At 52.5% G+C, this 25,115-nt stretch overlaps 1 protein-coding gene across 1 annotated transcript; it reads right to left on the bottom strand.

Annotated features, from left to right (window-relative positions):
* Positions 1 to 145: 145 nt before the first annotated feature.
* On the bottom strand, positions 146 to 24,611 carry CACNG8 (calcium voltage-gated channel auxiliary subunit gamma 8). Its single transcript, XM_033223592.1, is given in 6 exon segments — positions 146 to 535; positions 538 to 984; positions 3,229 to 3,369; positions 4,984 to 5,067; positions 22,640 to 22,987; positions 24,602 to 24,611. Coding segments are annotated over 6 exon segments (1,341 nt in total). The 3' UTR covers positions 146 to 224.
* Positions 24,612 to 25,115: the final 504 nt, after the last annotated feature.

The raw sequence follows: 25,115 nt of genomic DNA, 5'->3' as shown, positions 1-25,115 counted from the left end.
AAACACGACGCTCCCTCACAGCAGCCCCCCTCCCTCCCCTACCCCCTCCCTCGGGGTCCCTGCTTCGGAGGGGGAGGAGGGCGGGGAGGGTGGGCGGGGGGCGGGCCCAGCAGTCTCCAGCGCGCTCACAGGGGAAAGCGGGGGCGCCCCGGACCCCGGCAGCCTCGATGCACGCGCGCCCGCGCACGCGCCCCGGACACACCCCTCGGCTTCCCCGCCGCGCCCTACACAGGCGTGGTTTTCCTGTTGAGCGTGTTGGTGTTGGAGGCGGCGGCCTCCTTGGCCAGGGTCCCGGGGGCGGGCGCAGCGGGCGCGGGTGGCGCGGGCGCGGGCGCGGCGGGCGGCCCGGTGACTGTGACCGTGACGCCGCCGCCCGCCTCCTTGGGGAAGGCGTTGTGCAGCGTGAGGAAGCCGGACGCCCCCCCGCGGTCCCGCTCGGCGCCTGCCCCGCCGCCGCCTCCTCCGCCGCCGCCCCCGGCCGCGCCGCCGAACGCCCCCACGGCGCCGCCGCCGCCGCCGGCCCCCGCCAGCCCGCGGCCACGCTGCCCTTGGAGGGGTCGCGGCTGAGCGTGTACATGGAGATGTCCGTGGAGGCGAAGCCCGGGCCCCCGGGGCCGCCGGGAGACGCGTCCCGCGACGGCGACGGCTCGCTGGAGCGGGAGCTAGAGCGGGAGCGGCGGCGGTAGCGGAAGCGGTAACTGGGCAGACGGAGGATGGCCGAGGGGCCGCTCCCGCCACTGCCGCCCGCGCCCCCGCCGGCCTTGAGCAGGTCCGAGCGAGACTGGCAGTGCGCCTCGCGGCTGCGCTCGATGTAGATGTTGACGGCCAGCACGCCGATCACCTCGGCCAGGATGAACGACAGCCCGCCGAAGTAGAAGGACCAGCCGTACGAGTAGTGGTTTTTCTTCTCCTCGTCCCGCTTCGGGCCCGGCTCGCCCGCGTTGGCCGAGATGTACACGATCACGCCGATGATGTTGCTCAGGCCTGGGCGGGGACGGTCAGACGGGAGCCTCGAGGCCACCCCCGGCCCCTCCCCGGTCCCCGGCCCCGGCCCCTCTGCGCCAGCGGGCCTAGGCGCCACCCCCAGGCTAGACCCCCGAGTGGGCTAGACCCCCATCCTGGATCTGGCTGACCCAAGTCCTGCCGGAAGTGAACACAACTCCCCGCCGGATACTCTAGGCGCTGCCCTGCTGGTCTAAGCTCCAACCCAGAGGGCTCAGGCCCACTCCTAGCTAGCCCAGGCCTCATCTCTGCTGGTCTAACCCAGTCCCGGCTGACCCAAACTCCATCCCCCGGTGGTGTAGGGCCGCCAATGGTCCAACTGCATCATGCGTGGTCCTGGCCCCGCAGGCTCAAGTACCCCCTCAGACGGTCTAAACTCCACCCCAAGGTGGGCCAGGCCCTGCCCTGAATGGTCCAGACATGGCCCTGGATGGTCCAGGCCCTGCCCCCAGATAGCCCAGGGCCCACCTCTGCTGGTCTAACCCAGCCCTGGCTAAACTCCACCCCCAGGTGGTCTAGGACCCCAACTGGTCCAGGCAACACCCTAGATGGTCCTGGCCCTGGCTGGTTCAAGTCCCATCTCAGATGGTCTAAACCTCACCCCCAGGTGGTCCAGGCCCTGCCCTGAATGTACAAGACAGGGCCCTGGATGGTCCAGGTTCTGCCCCAGGATAACCCAAGCTCCACCTCTGCTGGTCTAATCCAGCCCTGGCTGGTCTCAACTCGGCCCTACGTAGTCTAAGACCCACTCCCAGATGGTCTGGGCTGCCCCCACATGGCATAAACCCCACTCCTCTAGCTAAGGTCCCACCTCTGGTGGTCTAAACCCCAATCTCTCTAGTGGTTAACTCCACCCCAAGTGCTCCAGGCCCCACCCCTAGGTGGCCTAAGCCCCACCCCTAGCTAGTCCAGGCCCTGCCCTGACTGGTCTAATACCCACCTTTGATGAGTTTACAGCCCCTGCCCTGGTTAGTCTAACTCCACCCTTAATGTTATAAACCTGGGTTTTTCCCAAGCCCCATCCCTCTGCTCCTTTGAACTCTGTTAATGATGTCATCCTGCTGTGACCAGGCCCTGCCTATCACTTATCTAAACCCTCTCTTCGTCAAATAATTCCTGGCGGAGTATCCATTCTAGGCCCTCCCCTGCTGGTCAAAAATTTGCCCTTAATAAAGCAGGGCCCGCCTTCTACTCTAGGCCCCACCTCCAGCTTACCAAACCCCGCCCCGTACGGATCTTGGCCAGGGTCCTCCCGGGTCCCAGGTCCAGCTACTCCGGATTTTCAGGTCCTCCAAGCCCCACCCTTTGCAGATCTAGACCCACCCCCAAAGCACACCCTGCTCTTCCAATATGCAAAGCCCTCCCTCTTCTCTGTATTCTACTCCTCCAAAAAAGCTCTGCCCCCTGGAATTTCCCAGTGCTACTCATACGGGGTAGAAAAGGGGTCTTACCCCTTAATTACGTGCCTCTTAAGTGTTCCTGTCCTAGCTCTCTGCTCCTCTAGGTCCTAGCTCTTGAGACGGCCAATCCCAGGTACTGACTGGCTTTGGTCGGCCTCTTGCTTCAATCAGCCAGGTTGACTCTTTGTGTCCTTAAGGACATAACCCCTCCCCCTTTGGCTTTTCCAGGCATCACCCTGTCTTTTCTAGCCTCTCCTTCTCCAAATGGTAACGGCAAGGGCCGATTCAGTCTCCCTTGCCCAGCCCCTTTAGTTTCCACTTCCCGGCCCTGGACGGTTTCCCAGGACCAGCCCCCTCTTGGATCCACCAAGGTCTCCAAAGGCCAGCCCCTCAAAGCAGGCTCCTCATCCGCGCCCAGATCACTTTCTACCTCTCCTGGGCCCGCCCTCCAAGGCCCAGCCCCGCCTCTCTATCCTCAAGAGCCCAGTTGTGTCTCAAGATCCCACCCCCTCCCCCAGCTCCTCCCCTTCCGTCTCCAGGACGGCGGGCTAAGGATCCTAAGCGCCCGGCGTCTTACGCGCTAGACACCTGTCTCTGTCGCTTCACTCCTCCGAAGGCGTCGCGAAGACTACACCCACCTTACCCAGCGGGTGGCGATGAAGCTTTGGGGACCGCCTAGGAAGGCTCGGGACCCCCGGGGGTGCTCGGGGCAAGGTGGCTTTGCAGACACACACACGCGCACGTGCACTCACACACACGCGCGCGCACACACACACGTGCGCGCGCAGGTGGGCCGCCCCGGTCGCCCCCTCCCTCTGCCTCTCACCTGCTGCCACGAACAGGATCCCTGCGCCCAGAATGATGTTTCTCTTGGACTTGTAGACCCGGGAGGCCGCCACGCACACGCCCCCAAGCAGCAGCAGGATGGCGCTAAGGATGGGGAAGATGCTGGAGGCCCGGACAACTCCTGCGGGGGAGGAAGGAAAGGAAAAGGAGGGAGAGCGAGGGGGTCAGACGCGGCCCCCTGCGCCCCCTTCCCGGCCCCCCATCTCGCGGCGCCTCCCACCAGTTACGTGATTCTTCCTCTCCGGCTGTGTTCTGGTTTATTTTACTGTTGCCTCATTCTCTCTCCTGTTTTTAACATTTCTCTATATCTCGGTCCGATTCCCTCTCCCTCTTTTTCTTTGTCTTTTTCTTTCTTCCTCGGACTATTTCTCTCTCTCCTGGAATATCTTTCCCCCTCTTTGTTTATCGAAATCACTCTCCCTGTTTTTCTCCCAACTTCTCCACGGATCCTCTCTCTTTCTCTCTTTCTCTTCCCTCCCTTCCTCTCGTCTGCGAATTTCTTTCTCCATATTCCGCAAATCACTTACTACCTCTCTCCACACCCCTCCCATTTTCTGCCTCGCTTCATCTATCTGAGTTTCTCTCTCTCTCTACATTCCTTCCTCCCTCCTCCTCCTCCTCCCTTTTCTGCCAGGCTGAATCTACTTCTGAGTTTCTCTTCCCTTCTTCTCCTCCCGCCCCACCCCCCTTGTTTTATTGCCTGGCTTCATCTATCTTTCTGGGTCTGTCTCCCCTCTCTCCTCTTATCTCCTGGGCCTCATATGTCTTCATAGGTTCCCCCCCCAACACCCCAGTTTTTCTGCCTGGCCTCATCTGTCTTCCTAGGTCTCTCCCCCACTTTTTCTCCTGGCCTCATCTGTCTTCCTAGCCCCCCGCCCCTAATTTTTTCTGTCTGGCTTCGCCTATCTTCCTAGGTCTCTCCTCCGTCTTTTTTTTCTGCCTGACCTCATCTGTCTTCCTAGGTCTCTCCCCACTTCACCCCGCCCCGTTTTTGGCCTGGCCTCCTCTATCTTCCAGGATCTCTCCCCTCCTTTAATGCCTGGCTTCCTCAATCTTCCAGATTTCTTTTTCTCTCCACTCCCTTCCTCTCCCTTCCTCCCTCCCTCCCTCCCCACCCCCTTTTAGGCCTGACTTCATCTATCTTTCTCTTTTCCTCCCTCCCTTCTTCCCCTTATCTCTCTTCCCCCCCCAACCCCTCGCCCCGTTCCGCCCCCCTTCTCTCTTTCCTGCAGTCCTTCCTTTCCACCCACTCCTAAAACCCCAGGCAACCAGATTTTGCGATTTCGGAGCCTGGCTGAGGCCACAGCCAATCATCATTTAGGATTTGCCGCGTTCTCGGGGTAGCTACCAATGGAAACACAGGCTTTCCCAACCGGCTCCAGGGAGTGGCCCGTCCCCACCGCAGATTGCCCCATAGCCCTGCTGCGCTGTGGCCAATCCCAGCCCAGGATTCCACAACCAGTCACGGCGCAGAGTCGCCGCGAGGGCCAGAGAGAGCAAGGCGGCCAATGAGCGCTCAGGATCCTCCCTCTGCCCGCCCCAAGGTGAGAGGAGGGGGCGGGAGCGAGATCACTCAGCCAATCGGGGACCAGAGGATCTCACTATCTGGACTCGGATTGGCTGGGAGGCTAACCTCGGCGTGTCGATCCAAGTGCCTTCTCCCGGCGCCCACCCCGACGCCCTCAGACCCCGCGATTTGACCCACTCCCCACTTCTATCCCGGACCCCCACGTACGGAGTAGATACTCCGCGCTGTCGTGGTCGTAGTCCGTGTCCTCCGGGAAATGATTGATCTTCACGCAGACGCCTCTTTTCAACCCTGGAGGAGCGGGGAGGGCAGTGGTGGGGGTGGATACTTCAGGGTTGGGGGCGGGGCAACCCCACTGACAACCGACCCTGCCCTTCCCCAAATCCCTTCTCTCTCTGGGCAGCTTGGGAGACAGCAAGTCCCGGCTCCTGAGCCCGACTCGTGATATGGGACAAACTTTGAACTTCTGTGGTCTCCGTTTCCCCGCCTGTTAAAGAAAAGAAGAAAAGCAAGAAAAAAACCCAAAGTCTAACATCCAGCACTCACTGGAAGGCCACAGGACCTTGGCCCTGTAAGCTGGGCTAAGTTGCTCCAGCACTCTGGATTTCCTGCTCCCAGCTCTGTAAGAAAGAGGGTGTTGTTGGCTTCAATAATAGCAGGGCGCTTCCCACCTCTCAATTGGTTGAAAAGTCTGGAAATGCGTGGGAAAAAAAAAAAAAAACAAGGAAAGGGATGCGGAAGCCGGTGAGGACTACATTTCCCACGAGACCCCGTGAAGTCTGGAGTCCAGTTGTGAGAAGAGCAGTCGCAGTGGATCATGGGAGTTGTAGTCTCCAGTCCTGTAGGGGTGGAGGGGAGAGAGCGGGAGAGAGCTTCCAATCTCTTTCTGCAGGGAACCTGGAACCTTCTGGAGAGAAATGGAGTGGTTGAAGCAAGCAGAGGTGTGTGAGGGGTGGAGTATGCCTCTAGGGGTCATGTATCCTCATCTCCTTCCCCTCCTAAGATGCCCATCCTCAGCTAGTTTCTCGTCCTTGGGAACAGCTAATGTTTTACTACCTCTAGCACATAGCTGGAGAAAAAACTAAAAATATAAATATAAATAATGTAGTTTCCTCAACTGCGCAGTTCTGTCCAGTTCTGCAGGCCTGTGCCCATGCTGTGGAACATTCTGCTCACATTCTTTGCTGATGTAGTACTTTACCTGCAGCGGGCAGCTCAGGAGGCACCTTCTTGAGGAAGCTTTCCCTAGACACAGACACATATGCACACTCATTCCTCCCACCAAACTTGGGTCAGTTTCCTGCTCTGAGGTGCCCCGCAGGACATGCATTAGTTGATAGATGATCTTCTTCGTCCTCGGCAAGCTGGGAGTTCCTGGAGGGGATAGGGCATGGGAGTCCGATTCCTCTGTGTATCCCAGCATTTCTTGGCACTAGGCCTGGAACACGGGAGACCTCAAGAAATGAGGGTTGAGGCCAGGCACGGTGACTCACACCTGTAATCCTTGCATTTTGGGAGGCCAAGGGGGGGTGGATCACTTGAGATTGGGAGTTCAAGACCAGCCTGGCCAACATGGTGAAAACCTGTCTCTACTAAAAATACAAAAATTAGCTGGGCTTGTTGGCGGGTGCCTGTAATCGCAGCTACTCGGGAGGCTGAGGCAGGAGAATCGCTTGAACTCAGGAGGTGGAGGTTGCAGTGAGCCAAGGCCGTGCCATTACACTCCAGCCTGGGTGACAGAGTAAGACTCTGTCTCAAAAGAAAAAAAAAAAGTGAAAGAATTGAGGGTTGAATGAAGAATGGACGAATGAATGAATGAACGAATATAAGCATAGCAGAAGGTGAGATCAGAGGCAGACCATGACCAGCAAAGGAAAGTGGGGGAAAGAATAGGGACAAAGGAGGAACTGGAAAGAATTAATATAAGGGAGTGAGTAATATTGCCAAGAGCTAATGTGCGTTGGGTGCTTCCTAGGTGGGCCAACTCATTTGATGGTCCTAAGAGTCCTGTGAAATAGATCATGTGGTTTGTGTCCTGCAGTGGCCAAATGTTAGGTATTGGAGTGTCTCCATTTTTTTCATTTTTCATTTTTTATTTTTTGAGACAGGGTCTCCCTCTCTTGCCCAAGTTTGGAGTGCAGTGGCACAATCTCAGCTCACTGCAACCTCTGCCTCCTGGACTCAAGTGATCCTCCTGCCTCAGCCTCCTGAGTAGCTGGGACTACAGGCTTGTGCCACCATGCCCAGGTAATTCTTGCATTTTTTGTAGAGACGGAGTTTCTCCATGTTGCCCATTTTGCCCAGGCTGGTCTTGAACTCCTGATTTCAAGTGATCTACCTGCCTCAGCCTCCAAAAGTGCTGGGACTACAGGTGTGAGCCACTGCGCTGGCCTCCACCACTTCCTTATTCTGTGTCCTTGCTGGTGTTACATAGGCCAGCTTGCTTCAGTTTCCCCAGCTATAAAATGAAGAGAACAGGACCTACCTCATGGGACTGATATGAGGGATTGGGTCTAGGTGGAGATTTAGCACTTTGCCTTGAACACAATTAAGTGCTCAGTTGATAGCAGCTGATATATGGCACCCATTACCCAAACGTGGAAACTGAGGCACAGAAAGGGGTCATCATTTCACAGCTGATGGTGGCAACAAAAGTCAAACACACATCATGTATGTGAGCATCTGGGCTGTTCAACACTGTATTACCAGCATCTAGAACAGTGCCTAGTGCATACTGAGTGCTTAATAAGTATTTTTAATGGAAGAATGATTGAATGGGCCAAGTGTGGTGGCTCACGTCTATAATCCTAGCAATTTGGGAGACCAAGGTGGGTGGATCATCTGAGGTCAGGAATTTGAGACCAGCCTGGCCAGCATGGTAAAACTCCATCACTATTGAAAATACAAAAGTTAGCCGGGTGTGGTGGCATACGCTTGTAGTCCCAGCTACTTGGGAGGCTGAGGCAGGTGAATTGCTTGAATCTGGGAAGCAGAGGTCGCAGCGAGCTGAGATTGTGCCATTGCACTCCAGCCTGGGTGAGAGCAAGACTCAGTCTCGAAAAAGAAAAAAAAAAAGTGAAAGAATTGAGGGTTGAATGAAGAATGGACGAATGAATGAATGAACGAATATAAGCATAGCAGAAGGTGAGATCAGAGGCAGACCATGACCAGCAAAGGAAAGTGGGGGAAAGAATAGGGACAAAGGAGGAACTGGAAAGAATTAATATAAGGGAGTGAGTAATATTGCCAAGAGCTAATGTGCGTTGGGTGCTTCCTAGGTGGGCCAACTCATTTGATGGTCCTAAGAGTCCTGTGAAATAGATCATGTGGTTTGTGTCCTGCAGTGGCCAAATGTTAGGTATTGGAGTGTCTCCATTTTTTTCATTTTTCATTTTTTATTTTTTGAGACAGGGTCTCCCTCTCTTGCCCAAGTTTGGAGTGCAGTGGCACAATCTCAGCTCACTGCAACCTCTGCCTCCTGGACTCAAGTGATCCTCCTGCCTCAGCCTCCTGAGTAGCTGGGACTACAGGCTTGTGCCACCATGCCCAGGTAATTCTTGCATTTTTTGTAGAGACGGAGTTTCTCCATGTTGCCCATTTTGCCCAGGCTGGTCTTGAACTCCTGATTTCAAGTGATCTACCTGCCTCAGCCTCCAAAAGTGCTGGGACTACAGGTGTGAGCCACTGCGCTGGCCTCCACCACTTCCTTATTCTGTGTCCTTGCTGGTGTTACATAGGCCAGCTTGCTTCAGTTTCCCCAGCTATAAAATGAAGAGAACAGGACCTACCTCATGGGACTGATATGAGGGATTGGGTCTAGGTGGAGATTTAGCACTTTGCCTTGAACACAATTAAGTGCTCAGTTGATAGCAGCTGATATATGGCACCCATTACCCAAACGTGGAAACTGAGGCACAGAAAGGGGTCATCATTTCACAGCTGATGGTGGCAACAAAAGTCAAACACACATCATGTATGTGAGCATCTGGGCTGTTCACACTGTATTACCAGCATCTAGAACAGTGCCTAGTGCATACTGAGTGCTTAATAAGTATTTTTAATGGAAGAATGATTGAATGGGCCAAGTGTGGTGGCTCACGTCTATAATCCTAGCAATTTGGGAGACCAAGGTGGGTGGATCATCTGAGGTCAGGAATTTGAGACCAGCCTGGCCAGCATGGTAAAACTCCATCACTATTGAAAATACAAAAGTTAGCCGGTGTGGTGGCATACGCTTGTAGTCCCAGCTACTTGGGAGGCTGAGGCAGGTGAATTGCTTGAATCTGGGAAGCAGAGGTCGCAGCGAGCTGAGATTGTGCCATTGCACTCCAGCCTGGGTGAGAGCAAGACTCAGTCTCGAAAAAGAAAAAAAAAAGAATGATTGAATGGGTCCACAAGCACATGAAAAGATGCTCAATTTCACTAATCATTGGGGAAATGCAATCAAAACCACAATGAGATACCATCTCATATCCTTTAGTATGGCTACTATTAAAAATAAATAAAATAGGCTGGGTGCAGTAGCTCACACCTGTAATCCCAGCACTTTGGGAGGCCAAGGTGGGTGGATCACAAGGTCAAAAGATCGAGACCATCCTGGCCAACATGGTGAAGCCCCGTCCCTACTAAAAACACAAAAATTAGCTGGGCATGGTGGTGTGCACCTATAGTCCCAGCTACTCGGGAGGCTGAGGCAGGAGAATCTCTTGAACCCGGGAGGCAGAGGTTGCAGTGAGCCGAGATCACACCACTGCACTCCAGCCTGGCGACAGAGCAAGACTTCATCTCTAAATAAATAAATAAAGGGCTGGGCACGGTAATTCACGTCTGTAATCCCAGCACTTTTGGAGACCAAGGCGGGTGGACCACGAGGTCAAGAGATCAAGACCATCCTGGTCAACATGTTGAAACCCTGTCTCTGCTAAAAATACAAAAATTAGCTGGGCATGATGGTGTATGCCTGTAGTCCCAGCTACTTGGGAGGCTGAGGCAGGAGAATCGCTTGAACCCAGGAGGTGGAGGTTGCAGTGAGCCGAGATCGTGCCACTGCACTCCAGTCTGGGTGACAGAGCGAGACTCTGTCTCAAAAATACATTAATTAATTAAATAAATAAATAACACCTGTTGTGAAAGATGTGGCGAAACTGGAACCCTTGTGCACTGCTGGTGGAAATGTAAAATGGTGCAGTGGCTATGGAAAACACTATCAGGGTTCCTCAAAAACTAAAAATAGAATCATGATATGATCCAGCAATGCCAGTACTGGAGATAGACCCAAAAGAATTAAAAGCAGGGACTCAAATAGATATTCATACACTCGCGTTCATAGTAGCATTGTTCACAATAGCCAAAAAGTGGAAACACCCCAGTGCCCGTTGACAGATGAACGGAGAAACATGTGCTCTATACATACAATGGAATATTATTCAGCCTTTAAAAGGAAGCCAATTATGATACATGCTATAAACATAGATAAACCGTGAAGACATTATACTCAGTGAAATAAGCCAGTAACAAAAAGACAAATACTGTACTATTCCACTTATATGAAATACCTGGAATAATCAAATTCATAGAGACAAAGTATCATGGTGGTTGCCAGGGCTGGAGGGTGGGAGGAAGTGGAGTTATTTAACAGGTACTGAGTTTCCGTTTTGCAAGATGAAAAGAGTTCTGGAGATTGGTTGCACAACAATGTGGGTGCACTTGCCACTACTGAAATGCATACTTACAAATGATGAAAATGGTACATTTATGTTATATATCATTTACTACAATTTTCAAAATGAATGAATGAAAGAATGAGTGAGTGAGTGAATGAATATACAACTCCCACGTACAAACTCTTACCCACCAGCACCTCCACCATGGTGTGGTAGGTAAGATGACAAGCTCAATGTTCCTTCCTTCCTCCCTCCCTCCCTCCCTTTCTCTCTCTTCTCTCTCTCTCTCTCTCTTTCTTTTATTTTTTTTGAGACGGAGTCTCATTCTGTCGCCCAGGTTGGAGTGCAATGGCTTGATCTCGGCTCACTGCAACTTCCACCTCCTGGTTTCAAGCCATTCTCTTGCCTCAGCCTCCTGAGTAGCTGGGATTACAGGAGTGTGCCACCACGCCCAGCTAATTTTGGTATTTTTTGGTAGAGACGGGGTTTCACTGTGTTAGCCAGGATGGTCTCGATCTCCCGACCTCAGGTGATCCTCCTGCCTTGGACTTCCAAAGTGCTAGAAGTACAGGGGTCAGCCACCTTGTCCAGCTTTTTTTTCCTTTTTTCTTTCTTTCTTTTTCTTTTCTTTTTTTTGAGACAGAATCTTGCTCTGTCGCCCAGGCTGGATGGAGTGCAGTGGCCGGATCTCAGCTCACTGCAAGCTCCGCCTGCCGGGTACACGCCATTCTCCTGCCTCAGCCTCCCAAGCAGCTGGGACCTCGCCCGGCTAGTTTTTTATATTTTTTTAGTAGAGATGGGGTTTCACCGGGTTAGCCAGGATGGTCTCGATCTCCTGACCTCGTGATCTGCCCGTCTCGGCCTCCCAAAGTGCTGGGATTACAGGCTTGAGCCACCGCGCCCAGCCCACTTTTCCTTTTTTGTTTTTTAGAGATGGAGTCTTGCTCTGCTGCTCAGGCTGGAGTGCAGTGGCACCATCTCGGCTCACTGCAACCTCCCCCTCCCAGGTTCAAATGATTCTCCTGCCTCAGCCTCCCAAGTACCTGGGATTACGGGCACCTGCCACCACACCTGGCTAATTTTCGTATGTTTAGTAGAGATGGGGTTTCACCATATTGGCCAGTCTGGTCTCGAACTCCTGGCCTCAGGTGATCCACCCATTTCAGCTTCCCAAAGTGCTGGGATTACAGGTGTGAGCCACCGCGCCCGGCCTGGTTCCTCCTTTCTTGAATGGGATCATAGTAATTCTCTCAAAACATTCGTGACGATTAAATGAGACTGAGCACGTAAACCATAGGGCACACCGAATCGCTGAACAGGTTAGTGGTGACAGTAATAATAACTAGCTCTGACTGAGCACTAACCATGCACCAGGTACTGCTCCAAGCGTTTGACAGGTGGTTAATAACTCGCTCAGTCCCTCAGACAAACCCTCGGAGGTAGGCGGCGACAGCATCCTTGCTTTACAAATGAGGAAACGGAGGCATAGGGAGTTGAAGAAGTTCCCCCAAAGTCCCTTTGCGGGTGAGTGATGGGGAGGAGTTTCCTTCCAGCACAGCTCAGTTTGGGAGGTCGGCATATTTAAGACAGTAGAGTCTGGTGGCTACGGGGGTTATTGATCGTGGGCTCTAGAATCCAACTCTCCGGACACACATCCCAACGCACCACTTCCCAGCTGCGTGGTTTTGCAACCTGATCATCCCTGGGCCTCTGCTCTCTCACAGGGAAATTGAGGACGGTAGTGTGACTTTAGAGGGCTTCAGCGAGATTTCAATGAAAGTTAGACACAGAAGGCCGGGCGCGGTGGCTCACGCCTGTAATCCCAGCACGCTGAGAGGCCAAAGTGGGTGGATCACGAGGTCAGGAGTTCGAGACCAGCGTGGCCAACGTGGTGAAACCCCGTCTCTACTAAAAATACAAAAATTAGCCAGGCATGGTGGCAGGTGCCTATAATCCCAACTACTCGGGAGGCTGAGGCAGGATAATCGCTTGAACACAGGTGGCGGAGGTTGCAATGAGCAGAGATCACACCACTGCACTCCAGCCTGTACAAGAGCAAAACTCTGTCTCAAAAAAAGAAAAAAGAAAGAAAAAGAAAAGGAAAGGAAAGGAGGAAGGAAGGAAGGAAGGAAGGAAGGAAGGAAGGAAGGAAGGAAGGAGGGAAGGAAAGAAGAAAGACAGACAGGCACAGAAGACCAGGTGCAGTGGCTCACAGCTGTAATCCTAGCACTTTGCCAGGCTGAGGTGGGTGGATCACCTGAGGTCAGGAGTTCAAGACCACCCTGGCCAACATGGTGAAACCCTGTCTCTACTAAAAAATACAAAAAGTGGCCCAGCGTGGTGATGGGCGCCTGTAATCCCAGCTACTCAGGAGGCTGAGGCAGGAGAATTGCTTGAACCCAGGCAGTGGAGTTTGCAGTGAACGGAGATCACGCCGGGTCACTCCAGCCTGGGGGATAGAGCAAGACTCCGTCTGAAAAAAAAGAAAGCTAGGCACAGAATACACAGTAGTTACGCCTAATGCCACCGATCAAGCTAGGAGTTTTTCTTGTGCATGGATCATGATGTCGTGATGTCGTGGCCCTGAGTCTCCTCCCAGGGGCATGTGAGGGTTAAGAGGCAGCTTTCTTGCAGTGCGGACACGTGGAGAACTGGGATCCAACCTGCTCTACCCCTCATACTGGGTGGTCCAGGCTGAGTCACTTCCCCTTTCTGGCCATCAGATTCCTACTAATAATACATTCCCCTGGCAAAATGGCGAGAGCTCAATAAGATAATAAGTCAGGCAAAGTTTTAGCACAGGGCCTTTGTGTGGTCAGCACTAATAAATAGGGCTATGGGCCCAGACTCTTGAGTCCTGAGAGAAGACTTGGGGGTGTGACTGAAATCCCTGAGGAGGGGGCACAATCTGGGCTGTCCCATGCAGACTCCTCCAGCTCCCAACACTTGAAATGTGGCAATGGAGAGGTTCTGTGAGGGTAAAATATGTACTGGGTTTCAGACTCAGCGTGGGGAAAAAAGAGAGAGAGAGAGAATACATAATATTTCATTAATAATTTTTATGTTGATTACATATTTGAGTGATAATGTCTTGGCTATGCTGGGTACCTGTTCCTTTTTATTTATTTTAATGTAGCTATTTTAATTTTCTTTTCTTTTTTTTTTGACAGGGCTTCGCTCTGTTGCTTAGACTGGAGTGCAGTGGCACAATCTCGGCTCACTGCAACCTCTACCTCCCGAGTTCAAGCAATTCTCCTGACTCAGCCTCCCGAGTAGCTAGAATTATGGTTGCCCACCACCACACCTGGCTAAATTTTGCTTTTTCAGTAGAGATGGGGTTTCGCCATGTTGGCCAGGCTGGTCTCCAACTCCCGACCTCAGGTGATCCACCGGCCTCGGCCTCCCAAAGTGCTGGGATTACAGGCGTGAGCCACCGTGCCCAGCCTAAAAATTTTAACTATATATGGTCACCCGTGTTATATTTCTTTCTTGCTTGCTTTTTTTTTTTTTTTTTTAATAGAGTCTTGCTCTATCACCCAGGTTGGAGTGCAGTGGCACAATCACAGCTCACTGCAGCCTCGACCTCCTGGACTCAAGCAATCCTTCTACCTCAGCCTCCCTAGTAGTGAGGACTAGAGGCATGTACCACCATGCCCAACTAATTTTTAATTTTTTATGGAGGTGGGGTCTCCCTATATTACCCAGGCTGGTCTTGAACTCCTGGACTCAAGCGATCCTCTCACCTTGGCCTCCCAAAATGCTGGGATTACAGGGGTGAGCCACTGGCCCATTCTTTTGTTATATTTCTTTTTCCTTTCTTTTTTTTTAATTAATTAATTAATTTATTTATTTATTTATTTGAGATGGAGTCTCACTCTGTTGCCCAGGCTATAGTGCAATGGCGCCATCTCAGCTCACTGCAACCTCTGCCTCCTGGGTTCAAGTGATTCTCCTGCCTCAGCCTCCCAAGTAACTGGGACTACAGGCACCCACTACTACGCCTGACTAATTTTTGTAGTTTTAGTAGAGACAGGGTTTCACCATATAGGCCAGGCTGGACTCGAACTCCTGACCTCAAGTGATCTGTCCACCTCGGCCTCCCAAAGTACTGGGATTACAAGGCATGAGCCACTGGTCTATTGGGAGGTGCTTCCTATTGGAAAGTGCTAGAATTCCTGGGTTATCAGGGTGGAGGGGATCAGGGCTTGGTCACATTAGAATTCCTAATAATAGTGAGAAGAACAACCAAGCAACAACAACAAAATGCAACGCTATAATCTAGTTCTTCCTCTGTGCCTGCTAGTCTTTGAAATGCTTTTCCTGTATTAGCTCATTGAATCCCTCCTTGGCCCTGTGAGTTAGGGACTATTAGGATTCTCATTTCCCCGATGATGGAATGGAGGCACAGCAAGGTTAAATATACAGCCAAGGTCACGAGGCTGGACGTGGCAGACAGGAGATAAACCCAATCCGTCTTATTTCTCAGAGTTTGTTTCTTGTTCTTTTTCTTTAAGAGTAAAGTTGGGCATGGGCTGGGCATGGTGGCTTATGCCTGTCATCCCAGCACTTTAGGAGGCTGAAGCGGGCAGATCATTTGAGGTCAGGAGTTCAAGACCAGCCTGGCCAACATGGCGAAACCCCGTCTCTACTAAAAATACAAAAAATTAACCGGGTGTGGTGGCACATGCCTGTAGTACCAGCTGCTCAGGAGGCTGGAGGCATGAGAATTGCTTGAACCTGGGAGGCGGAGGTTTCAGTGAGCTGAGATCGTCCCACTGCACTCCAGCCTGGGCAACAGAACAAGACTTGGTCTCAAAAAGAAATTAAAAAAAAAAACAGTAAAGTGGGCCAAGGCAGGCAGATCATTCGAGGTCAGGAGTTTGAGACCAGCCTGGCCAACCTGGTGAAACCCTGTCTCTGCCAAAAACACACAAATTAGCCAGGCATGATTGTGGGCACCTGTAACCCCAGCTACTCAGGAGGCTGAGGCAGGAGAATCGCTTGAACCTGGGAGGCGGAGGCTGCAGTCAGCCAAGATCATGCCATTGCACTCCAGGTTGGGCGATAGAGAGAGACTCCATCTCAAAAAAAAAAGAGAGAGAGAGAGAAAGTGAAAGCAAATTTGTTTGTTTGTTTGTTTTTTCAATTGAGATGGAGTCTTGCTCTGTCGCCCAGGCTAGAGTACAGTGTCACGATCTCGGCTCACTGCAACCTCTGCTGCCTAGGTTCAAGCAATTCTCATGCCTCAGCCTCCCGAGTAGCTGGGGTTACAGGCGCTTGCCACCACCCCCGGCTAACTTTTTTGTATATTGAGTAGAGACGGGGGTTTCACCATGTTGGCCAGGCTGGTCTTGAACTCCTGGCCTTAGGTGGTCCACCTGCCTGGGCTTCACAAAGTGCTGGGACAACAGGTGTAAGCCACCACACCCAGCTGAAATCAAGTTTATTAAAGACAGTAAAGGAATAAAGAGAGCAGAGCAGCCTCTGAGCTTGTTTTAATCATTACAGTCTACTGCATCTCTCAGACATACTCCAAAGGGACATGGGGATTGAGCCCAAGAGTTCCCAGGGCACAGGGACTGCAGGAGGCAGTGACTCAAGGGGGACCCAGTTTCTACAGCCCTGGTGGGCTGAAAGCAAGTGGATTTGTTGCTTTGTTCTCCTACAAAACCAGACACACCTGGATTCAAATCCAGATGCTGGGCCAGGCATGGTGGCTCACGCCTGTAATCCCAATACTTTGAGAGGCCGGGGGTGAGAGGATTGCTTGAGCCCAGGAGTTCTAGACCAGGCTGGGCAATGTGGTGAGACCCCATCTCTAAAAACAAAGCAAGCAAACAAATCAGAAACAAAAACAAATCCAGACCCTACTGCATATTAACTGTGTGACCTTGGGCAACTCACTTCACCTCTCTGAGCCTTCACTTCTTCTTTCAGAATGGGAATAATAAAAGTACCAGCCGGGCGCAGTGGCTCACACCTGTAATCCCAGCACTTTGGGAGACCAAGGCGGGCAGATCACCTGAGGCCGGAGTTCGAGATCAGCCTGGTCAACATGGTGAAACCCCGTCTCTACTAAAAGTACAAAAATTAGCTGGGTGTGATGATGGGCACCTGTAATCCCAGCTACTCAGGAGACTGAGGCGGGAGAATTGCTTGAACCCGGGAGGTGGAGGCTGCAGTGGGTTGAGATTGTGCCTTTGCACTCTAGCCTGAGCAACAGAGTAAGAATCTGTCTCAAAAAAAAATTAATAAAAGTAAATAAATAAGTACCTACTTAGCAGGGTTATTGTGTGCATCCAGTGACAAATGAATGACAATTACAAAAACAACGGAGTCAGCCTTTATTCCTCCTCTCCTTGAAACACTAACTTCCTTTGGCTTCCAGGACATCCAAGGACCTGTTTTGCCCCAAACCTGTAGCCTCTCCTTTCTCCACTCCTTTGATTGACTTCTCATCTCCGTCCCTTTTTTTTTTTTTTTTTTTGAGACGGAGTCTCACTCTGTTGCCCAAGCCGGAGTGCAGTGGCATGATCTCAGCTCACTGCAACTTCCACCACCCGGGTTCAAGGGCTTCTCCTGCCTCAGCCTCCTGAGTAGCTGGGATTACAGGTACACACCACCAAGCCCAGCTAATTTTTGTATTTTTAGTAGAGACAGGGTTTCCCCATGTTGGTCAGGCTGGTCTTGAACTCCTGACCTTGTGATCCGCCTGTCTCAGCCTCCCAAAGTGCTGGGATTACAGGCGTAAGCCACCATGCCCGACCATCTCCCTCACATTTTAATAGTGGACTGGCTGAAGGCTTAAGCCTTTAATGGAATTTTATAATTTGTTCTGATCTCTTCTCTTTTTTTTTTTTTTTTTTTTGAGATGAGGTCTTGCCGTCGCCCAGACTGGAATGCAGTGGTACAATCACGGCTCACTTTAGCCTCGACTTCCTGGGCGTAAGCAATCCTCCCACTTAAGTCTCCTGAGTAGCTGGGACCACAGGCACACACCAGCACTTTCAGCTAATTTTTAAATTGTTTGTAGAGACGAGGTCTCGCTATTTTCCCCAGGCTGGTCTCGAACTCCTGGGCTCAAGTGATCTTCCTGCCTTGGCCTCCCAAAGTGCTGGATTATAGGTGTGAGCCACTACACCTAGCTGTCTCTTCTCTAAGTGACTCCATCCATCTAATTCATCTATATGATGATGCCCCTCAAACTGATATCTCCAGCCCAGTCTCTGGCCTCATATACCGTATCTTTAACAACTTAAATCAGTGGTCAGCAAACTACGGCTCACAGGCCAAATCCAGCTAAGAACGGGTTTTATGTGTTTTTAATGATTGAGAAAATATCAAAGAAGAAGATGATTTTGTGGCATGTGAAAATGACATGGAATTCAAAAAAAAAATTTTTTTTTTTTTTCTCAGAATCTCTCTCTGTCGCCCAGGCTGGAGTATGGTGACGTGATCTCGGCTCACTGCAACCTCTGCCTCCCAGGTTCAAGTGATTCTCCTGCCTTGGCCTACCAAGTAGCTGGGACTACAGGCACATGCCACCACGCCTGGCTAATTTTTGTATTTTTAGTAGAGACAGGTTTTCACCATGTTGGCCAGGCTGGTTTCGAACTCCCGACCTCAGGTGATCCACCCACCTCGGCCTCCCAAAGTGCTGGGATTACAGGCGTGAGCCACTGCCCCCGGCGAAATTCAAATTTTAGTGTCCATAAATGAAGTCTCATTGGAACACAGCCACACTCACTTATAGACTGTCTCGGTCATTTTCACAAGTAGTTGTGATAGAGACTGTTCCACAAAGCCTGAAATCTTTCCTGTGTGGCACTTTATGGGACCTTTACTGTGCTGGCCTCTGTCCAGACGTTATCTGTGAATGGGCATCGTAAATTTAACATGCCCAGAACTGAGCCCCCTATCCCTCTCCTTCATAATACATTCGATAAGAGAAAATAAATAAAACAGCTGCTGTTTCATCTTAGGAATGGCTCCCCATTCTCAGGAGCTCAGGCCAAAGCCTTAGAGTGGTGATTCTCAACTCAGGGCGATTTTTATCCCCCAGGAGACAGTCGACAATGTTTAGACACAATTTACAATTTTGGTTGTCACGACTGGGAAGGGTGCTGCTGGCATCTAGTGGGAGAGATCAAGGCTGTTGCTCAGCATCCTACAACGTACAGGACGGCCCCCTCCACACTGAATTATCCACCCCAAAATATCAACCGTGCTGCGGTGGAAAAACCCTGCTTTGGAGGCGCCCCTGGCTCTTCTCTCATATCCTACAACTGCTCCATCAGCAATTCCTGCCCACGGTAGCTCCAGAATATACTAAGAATTCAAACAACTTCCCAAATGCTACGGCCCTCACCCTAGATGAGTCTCTTGTTGTCTCATTCGCCTTCCCTTTGGTCATTTGTCAACACAGCAGCAAGAGCCATACTGCAGAAATGTCAGTCAGCTCACGTGACTCCTCTGCTCAAGAACCTTCAACGGCTCCCGTCTCCAAATCTAAAGCAAAGTGCTTTCTGGGATGTATAAGAAGCTGTGAGGCTGGGTGCAGTGGCTCACACCTGTAATCCCAACACATCAGGAAGCTGAGGCAGGAGGACTGCTTGAGCTCAGGAGTTTGAGACCAGCCTTGGCAATATAGTGAGACCCTGTGTCTACAAAAAATGGTGGCATGTGCCTGAGTTCTAGCTATTTGGGAGGCTGAGGCAAGAGGACGGCTTGGGTTCAGGAGTTCAAGGTTTCAGTGAGCTATGGTCTTACCACTGCATGCCAGCCTGGGTGACAGAGCAAAACCCTGCTTAAAAAAAAAAACAAAAAAAAACAGAACCTGGCCAGACATAGACATGGTGGCTCACATCTCTAATCCCAGCACTTTGGGAGGCCTAGGCAGACCAATCACTTGAGGTCAGAAGTTCGAGACCAGCCTGGCCAACATAGTGAAACCCCATCTCTACTAAAAATACAAAAATTAGCCAGGCGTGGTGGCACACACCTGTGATTCCATCTACTTGGGAGTCTGAGGTATGAGAATCGCTTGAACCCAGGAGGCCAAAGTTGCAGTAAGCCGAGATCACGCCACTGCACTACAGCTTGGGTGACAAAGCAAGACTGTGTTTCAATAAATAAATAAATAAGGCCGGGTGTGGTGGCTCACGCCTGTAATCCCAGCACTTTGGGAGGCCGAAGTGGGCGAATCAGGTCAGGAGATCGAGACCATCTTGGCTAACATGGTGAAACCCCCTGTATCTACTAAAAAATACAAAAAAAATTAGCTGGGTATGGTGGTGGGCACCTGTAGTCCCAGCTACTCCGGAGGCTGAGGCAGGAGAATGGCATGAAACCGGCAGGCGGAGCTTGCAGTGAGATTGTGCCACTGCACTCCAGCCTGGCTGACAGAGGGAGACTCCATCTCAAAAAAATAAAAAATAAAAAATAAAGTAAATAAATAAAATAATAATTAAAAAAAAAAACAGAACCTGTGGGATGGGGACCCTGATATCCCTACGACTGCACCTCCTTCTACTACATTCCCCGCCACTCACTCTGCCCCATTCCCCACCACTCACTCTGCCCGGTTCCCCGCCACTCACTCTGCCCCGTTCCCCACCACTCACTCTGCCCCGGCCACGCTGACCTCTTACTGGTTTGATCAACACACAGCCACGCTCCCACCTCAGGGCCTCTGCGCCTGCTGTTCCTACAGTCTGAAGCACTCTCCTCCATCTCTTACTTCCTTCAGACCTGCACTCAAATGTCACCTGCTGGGGGAAGCTTTCCCTAGATTCCTTATCTACTTCCCACAGGGATCCCTGACACCTCCTATCCCCCGCCCCCAACTCCTTGTCCTCCTTAGCACTCAGTTCTGTCTAACACCCTAAATGTTGACTTTATTTACCTCCATCATTATCTGTCTCTACCTTAGAATATGAGATATACAATGAGAGGAGGTTTTGTCTGTTTTCCACTGCTGCAGCCTCAGAATCCAGAACAATGCCTGGCGCATAACATAAACTCAATAAAAATGGGATGTTGAATGAATGAATGAATGAATGAATGACATCCTTACTAGATGCCACGTGCTGTCCTAGGGGTTTCGTGATGTGAGCCCTCACACTTGGCTCTATGCCTGGTACTTGGTCAGACCGGTAAATGGACATGAACTCAAACTTATACAAGAGAGGAGAAGAACATCACGAGAACCGTGGGAGGAATGGGAGGTGATATGGGGCGGATGGAGGTGACTGTGGGGAAATGGAGACTCCCCCCCCAGCTGCTGCTCAGATCTGGCCCATCATGGTCAGAGTAGAACACAGGCTTGTGTCAGATCTTCCGCTAGCTCAGAAGAAGCCGGAAATCAGAACTACAATGGGAAGCCTCCCTATTTTTAACTGTTGGCAATGGATTCAGATTTTGCTTTCAGTTTTAAACACTTTGTACACTAGACAGAGCGCATCTGCGCATCCTATCCAAGGGATTCGAGTTCTGCGCTTGGCTCTGCCCCTTTCTCAGCTGGGTGACCTTGGGCAAGTGACTTCACCTCTCTGAGCCTCAGTTTACCCTTCCCCAAAAGGGAGGTGGTACCCACCTCATAGGATTAAACAAGATAACGTTCCTGGCTTGTCGTGAGCACTCAGCAAAACAGAGGAAGAAGGGGCAGAAGAAATAGAGGAGGATGAAAAAGAGAAGCAAGAGATTTCAATCTTTTGGTGGAAGGGGGCATCAGAATGGCTGGTTCCACTCCTTCACATTGCAGACAAGGGCTGTGAGGCTGGGGTACCGGGGGAAGACAGTGGTCACACAGCGGGGCAGATACGCAGCAGGACTGGCACCCAGGACTCCTGCTTCCCAGTCCCACAGCTCCGTGATACTCAGGAAAGACATACTGATGCTAAAAGTGGGAGAGAGAAGGGGTTGGCGCAGCAGAGGTCAGGAGTCTTGGAGAAGTAGGGGGAGTCGAGAGCCAGGGAGTCGAGCTAGGAGAGAAGCTGTGAGAGGGAGAACAGGACAGAGGAAAAGAACCAAGACAAAGATCTGAGGAGGTAACAGGGGCAGGAGCGAGCAACCTTAACGTGAAGGCATGAGGCGTCGAGTCAGGAAGACGTCAAAGAAGGCATGAGTGGAGGAAGAGGAAGTGGAGACCACTAAAGGAAAAAGGAGGAAAGGACCAGGATGGGAGGCTGGAGGGCATCCTGGTGGGAGAGACGTGGGAGGGGGCACTGATGGGGAAAGATGTACAGGAGGAGAAGCACAAGGCAGAAAAGAGAGAAGGTCATGAGTGAGGGCGAGTTAAGGCAGAAGTTTCAGGGGAGCAGCAGCCAAAGAGAAGGGGAAAGAGATGGAGACCGGAAACTTGGGCCATGAGTGGGGGCGGGAGAGGCAAGGGAATGCAGATGACGTGGGGGGAATGGTGGGAGAGAGAAGATGCCACGGGGCACGAGAGAGAGGAAATGAAGGGGCAGGTGGAGAGGAGGAGCAGGGTCAAGATGAACTGAGGAGAAAGAGGGAGAAAGAGGCTGCTGGGTGCAGAGGCTCACGCCTGTCATCCCAGCACTTTGGAGGTTGAGGCAGGAGGATCTCTTGAGCTCAGGAGCTTGAGACCAGCCTGAACAACAAGGAGGACCTTATCTCTACAAATAATGAAAAAACTTAGCTGGGCACAGTGGCTCATGCCTGTGGTACCAGCTACTCAGGAGGCAGAGGTGGGAGGATGGCTTGAGCCCAGGGAGTCGAGGCTGCAATGAGCTGTGATTGTACACTGTACTCCAGCCTGGGCGACAGAGTGAGACCTTGTCAAAAAAAAAAAAAAAAAGAAAAAAAAGGCACAGGGCAGAGTGTGGAAGAAATGAAACAGGAGAAGCCCAAGTGCTTGAGAGAGGGAAGAGGGAGGGGTGTGATGGGGCAGGGCAGGAGACACGGACGACGGGAAGATAGGGTAAGCGGGTTCAGTGTAGAGGCAGAGGGGCTGCAGAGGGACCGGGCAGAGGAATTCCGCAGGGTGCCAGGACGCAGGGAGGAGTGGGAAGGAAGGGAGAGGAGGTCAGGGGCGCGAGTGGGAAGCCCCAGAAGCCCCTCTGGCAGAGGAGGAGGGGTGCCCATGGGGGCCCCAGGATCAGGGAGAGGCAACCCCAGGAGGCTCAGGGTCTCTCGGAGGGGAGCGGCGGGGGCTGCAGGGAGGGCCGCCCGCACCCTACCTTCCAGGCAGCAGATCCTCCAGAGGCCCGAGTGCGTGAGGCCGCCGGGGTCCTTCTTCTCCGAGGCGCCGCCGCCCCCGCGGTGGGGGGTCCCGTCGTCGCCGGCCGTGAGGTTGGTGGTGTTGCAGATGAGGGCGCGCGTGTAGAGCCAGTAGTCGGTGCTGATGGCGATGGTCATCAGGCCGAAGGCGGCGAAGGCGCCCACCGTCGTCAGCAGCACCTGCACCCCTTTCTCGCACCAGAGGCCCCGCTCTTCGTTCCAGCGCTTCAGTGACTCCAGTTTGACCACGGGCAGCCGGGGGGCCGTGGGCCACCACCGGGGCAGCGGGGGCGGGGCCGTGCCGGCGGCTGGGGGAGGTCACAGCGCAGGCAGAAGCGGGGGGCCCGGGGCCGGCGGGGCTGGGGAGGGGGCGGCGAGGAGGAGGCTGCGGCCGGGGAGGGGGTCAGAGCGCGGCCATGGTCGGCGGCTGGTGGAGGGCAAGGAGCGAGATCTCGGATTAGAGGAGAAGGCACAGGTACCTCCCCCAGTCCCCGCCCCCCCCTAAAATCCCTGCCTCAGCTCCAGAAACTCCTTCCTTCCACTCGGGTCTCCACTGCTCCCCTTTCTCAAAAAAAAAAAAAACAAAAAAACAAAAAAACAAAAAACTCTCTCTACTCTTGTCTTCTGCCCAAGAAAGTCATCCCACCATCCCACTAACCCCACTCAGAGGAATCCCCACCACCGCTCACACTCGCAGGCCTCGCCCCCAGCCCCCGTTGGCTCCGCCCCAGTGGGCTCCACGGGCCTCTTCGCATGGGAAGCCACCTGCCCCCCGTGATGCCAAGCCCCACCTCTCGTCCTCCCCAGGAGCCCCTGTCTCGTTCCTCCTTCCTTAGAGACCCCCGCCCCATCACCATTCGGTTCCCACCAGTTCTCCCCACTCTTCCCCTGCAAGCCCCACGTCTCCACCTGCTAGAACCCTTCCCTGTCTCCCCAACTTTTCCCTGAACGTCTCCACAACTTAAGAAGCCCGAGTAGCACCACTTCCTTGGCAATAACCTCCGCAAGCCCCTCCGGTCTGACTTTTGTCATTCCATCACTCCAAATGGTCCCCCACAATTTCCTCTCCTTAGGAAAAAGAAATCTCTCAATCTGTCTTCAACCGAAAAGGAAACATTTAAAGGAGAAGAAGAAAAAAGAAAATCCCAGCTGACCCTCACAGTTTGTGCAACTCAGAATAACCAGCCACCCTCAGCCAGTCTCCTCTCACTGGAAACCCCCTTCCTGACTCCAGCAGCCTCCAGCACACCTCGAAATCCCTCGAGGACCTTAAAAATTCGGATGCTTGAGTCCCACCTGAGAAAGTCCGACATGATTGGTCTGCAGTGTGGCCTGGGCGTCTAAGTTTTTAAAAGCTCCCTGGGAAATTCTAATGCACCCAACGTTAGACCCACTGGTTTGCAAGAGGCCCCCCCATCTCCAACCCATTTCCTCTCACAGCCCCCACTGTTTCCCCACAAGCCACTCACCCCCCACCCCATACTATGCCTTTACTCCAGGAAAACCCCCACTCTCTCTTTTGCTTTAGAAGAGTCTTCCAAATCTTCCCCCCCGCCACCCTCCCCCCTACAACTTAAACGAACTCATGTCATACCCGTCGTTTTCTCCTCCATTAAGAAAAATTTCCTCCATGAGTTTCCCGGCATTTTCTACTCACAAGAATGGCTTGCTCTAGACCCCAAATGTCCCTCCATTCAGGAGCATTGCAATCTCTGCCCTGTGCTCCCATAGCAGGGAGCACAGTGTACCTCCACTCTGCCCAGCATCCACCCACCTGCCCCTCTCCAATCACAGCAGTTCCCACTGCCTCCACATCCCCTCCTGGTAGCCCTTCACCATCACACAGGGTCTTCAGCACACAGTTTCCCCCAACTCGAGATCCCCCTCAACTCACTTGGAACCCCACGCTCTCTTCAACGTACCAGGAAGCATTCCCCCCAACTTCTCTCCCATCATATAGAATCCCCTTGACTCACTTCCTCCTGCTCCACCAGTAGAGCTCCTAGTTCTCCTCTGCCCAGGAAAATCCCCTCCGCAGGCCCCCACAGGCTTCCCTTCTTGGGAACGCCCCCCAGTACTCCCCTCTACGATTTCACCTGTACAGGAACACACACGGTAGCCCCTCATCTTCTTCCACATGCAGAAAGAGACCCCCAGTAGACTGGGTCCCTCCGAAAAATGTGGCCCACAAGACTACAACTCTCTTTTCAATTAGGAATACTTTCCCAGCCTGCACCCGCTGCCCCGTGGCTCCGTCATTTCTCTCTTCCACATTCCCCACCGACCACCGTGCCCCCAGCCCTGCCTGTCTCCCCCGACCCCAACTGTCCTCGGGGGATGTACTCCTTACTTGCTTTCACCACTGCTGCTTCAACTTCTTCCTCCAAACCCACTATAGTTAAGAGTCTGGAAACCTTAGACGAAGGGGGGATTAAA

The sequence above is a fragment of the Trachypithecus francoisi genome, unplaced genomic scaffold (assembly GCF_009764315.1).
Source record: "Trachypithecus francoisi isolate TF-2019V2 unplaced genomic scaffold, Tfra_2.0 Lachesis_group12, whole genome shotgun sequence".
In the NCBI taxonomy this organism is placed as follows: domain Eukaryota; kingdom Metazoa; phylum Chordata; class Mammalia; order Primates; family Cercopithecidae; genus Trachypithecus; species Trachypithecus francoisi.
The sequence above is the reverse complement of the archived record's forward strand: the minus strand, read 5'-3'. Positions and strand labels throughout refer to the sequence as shown.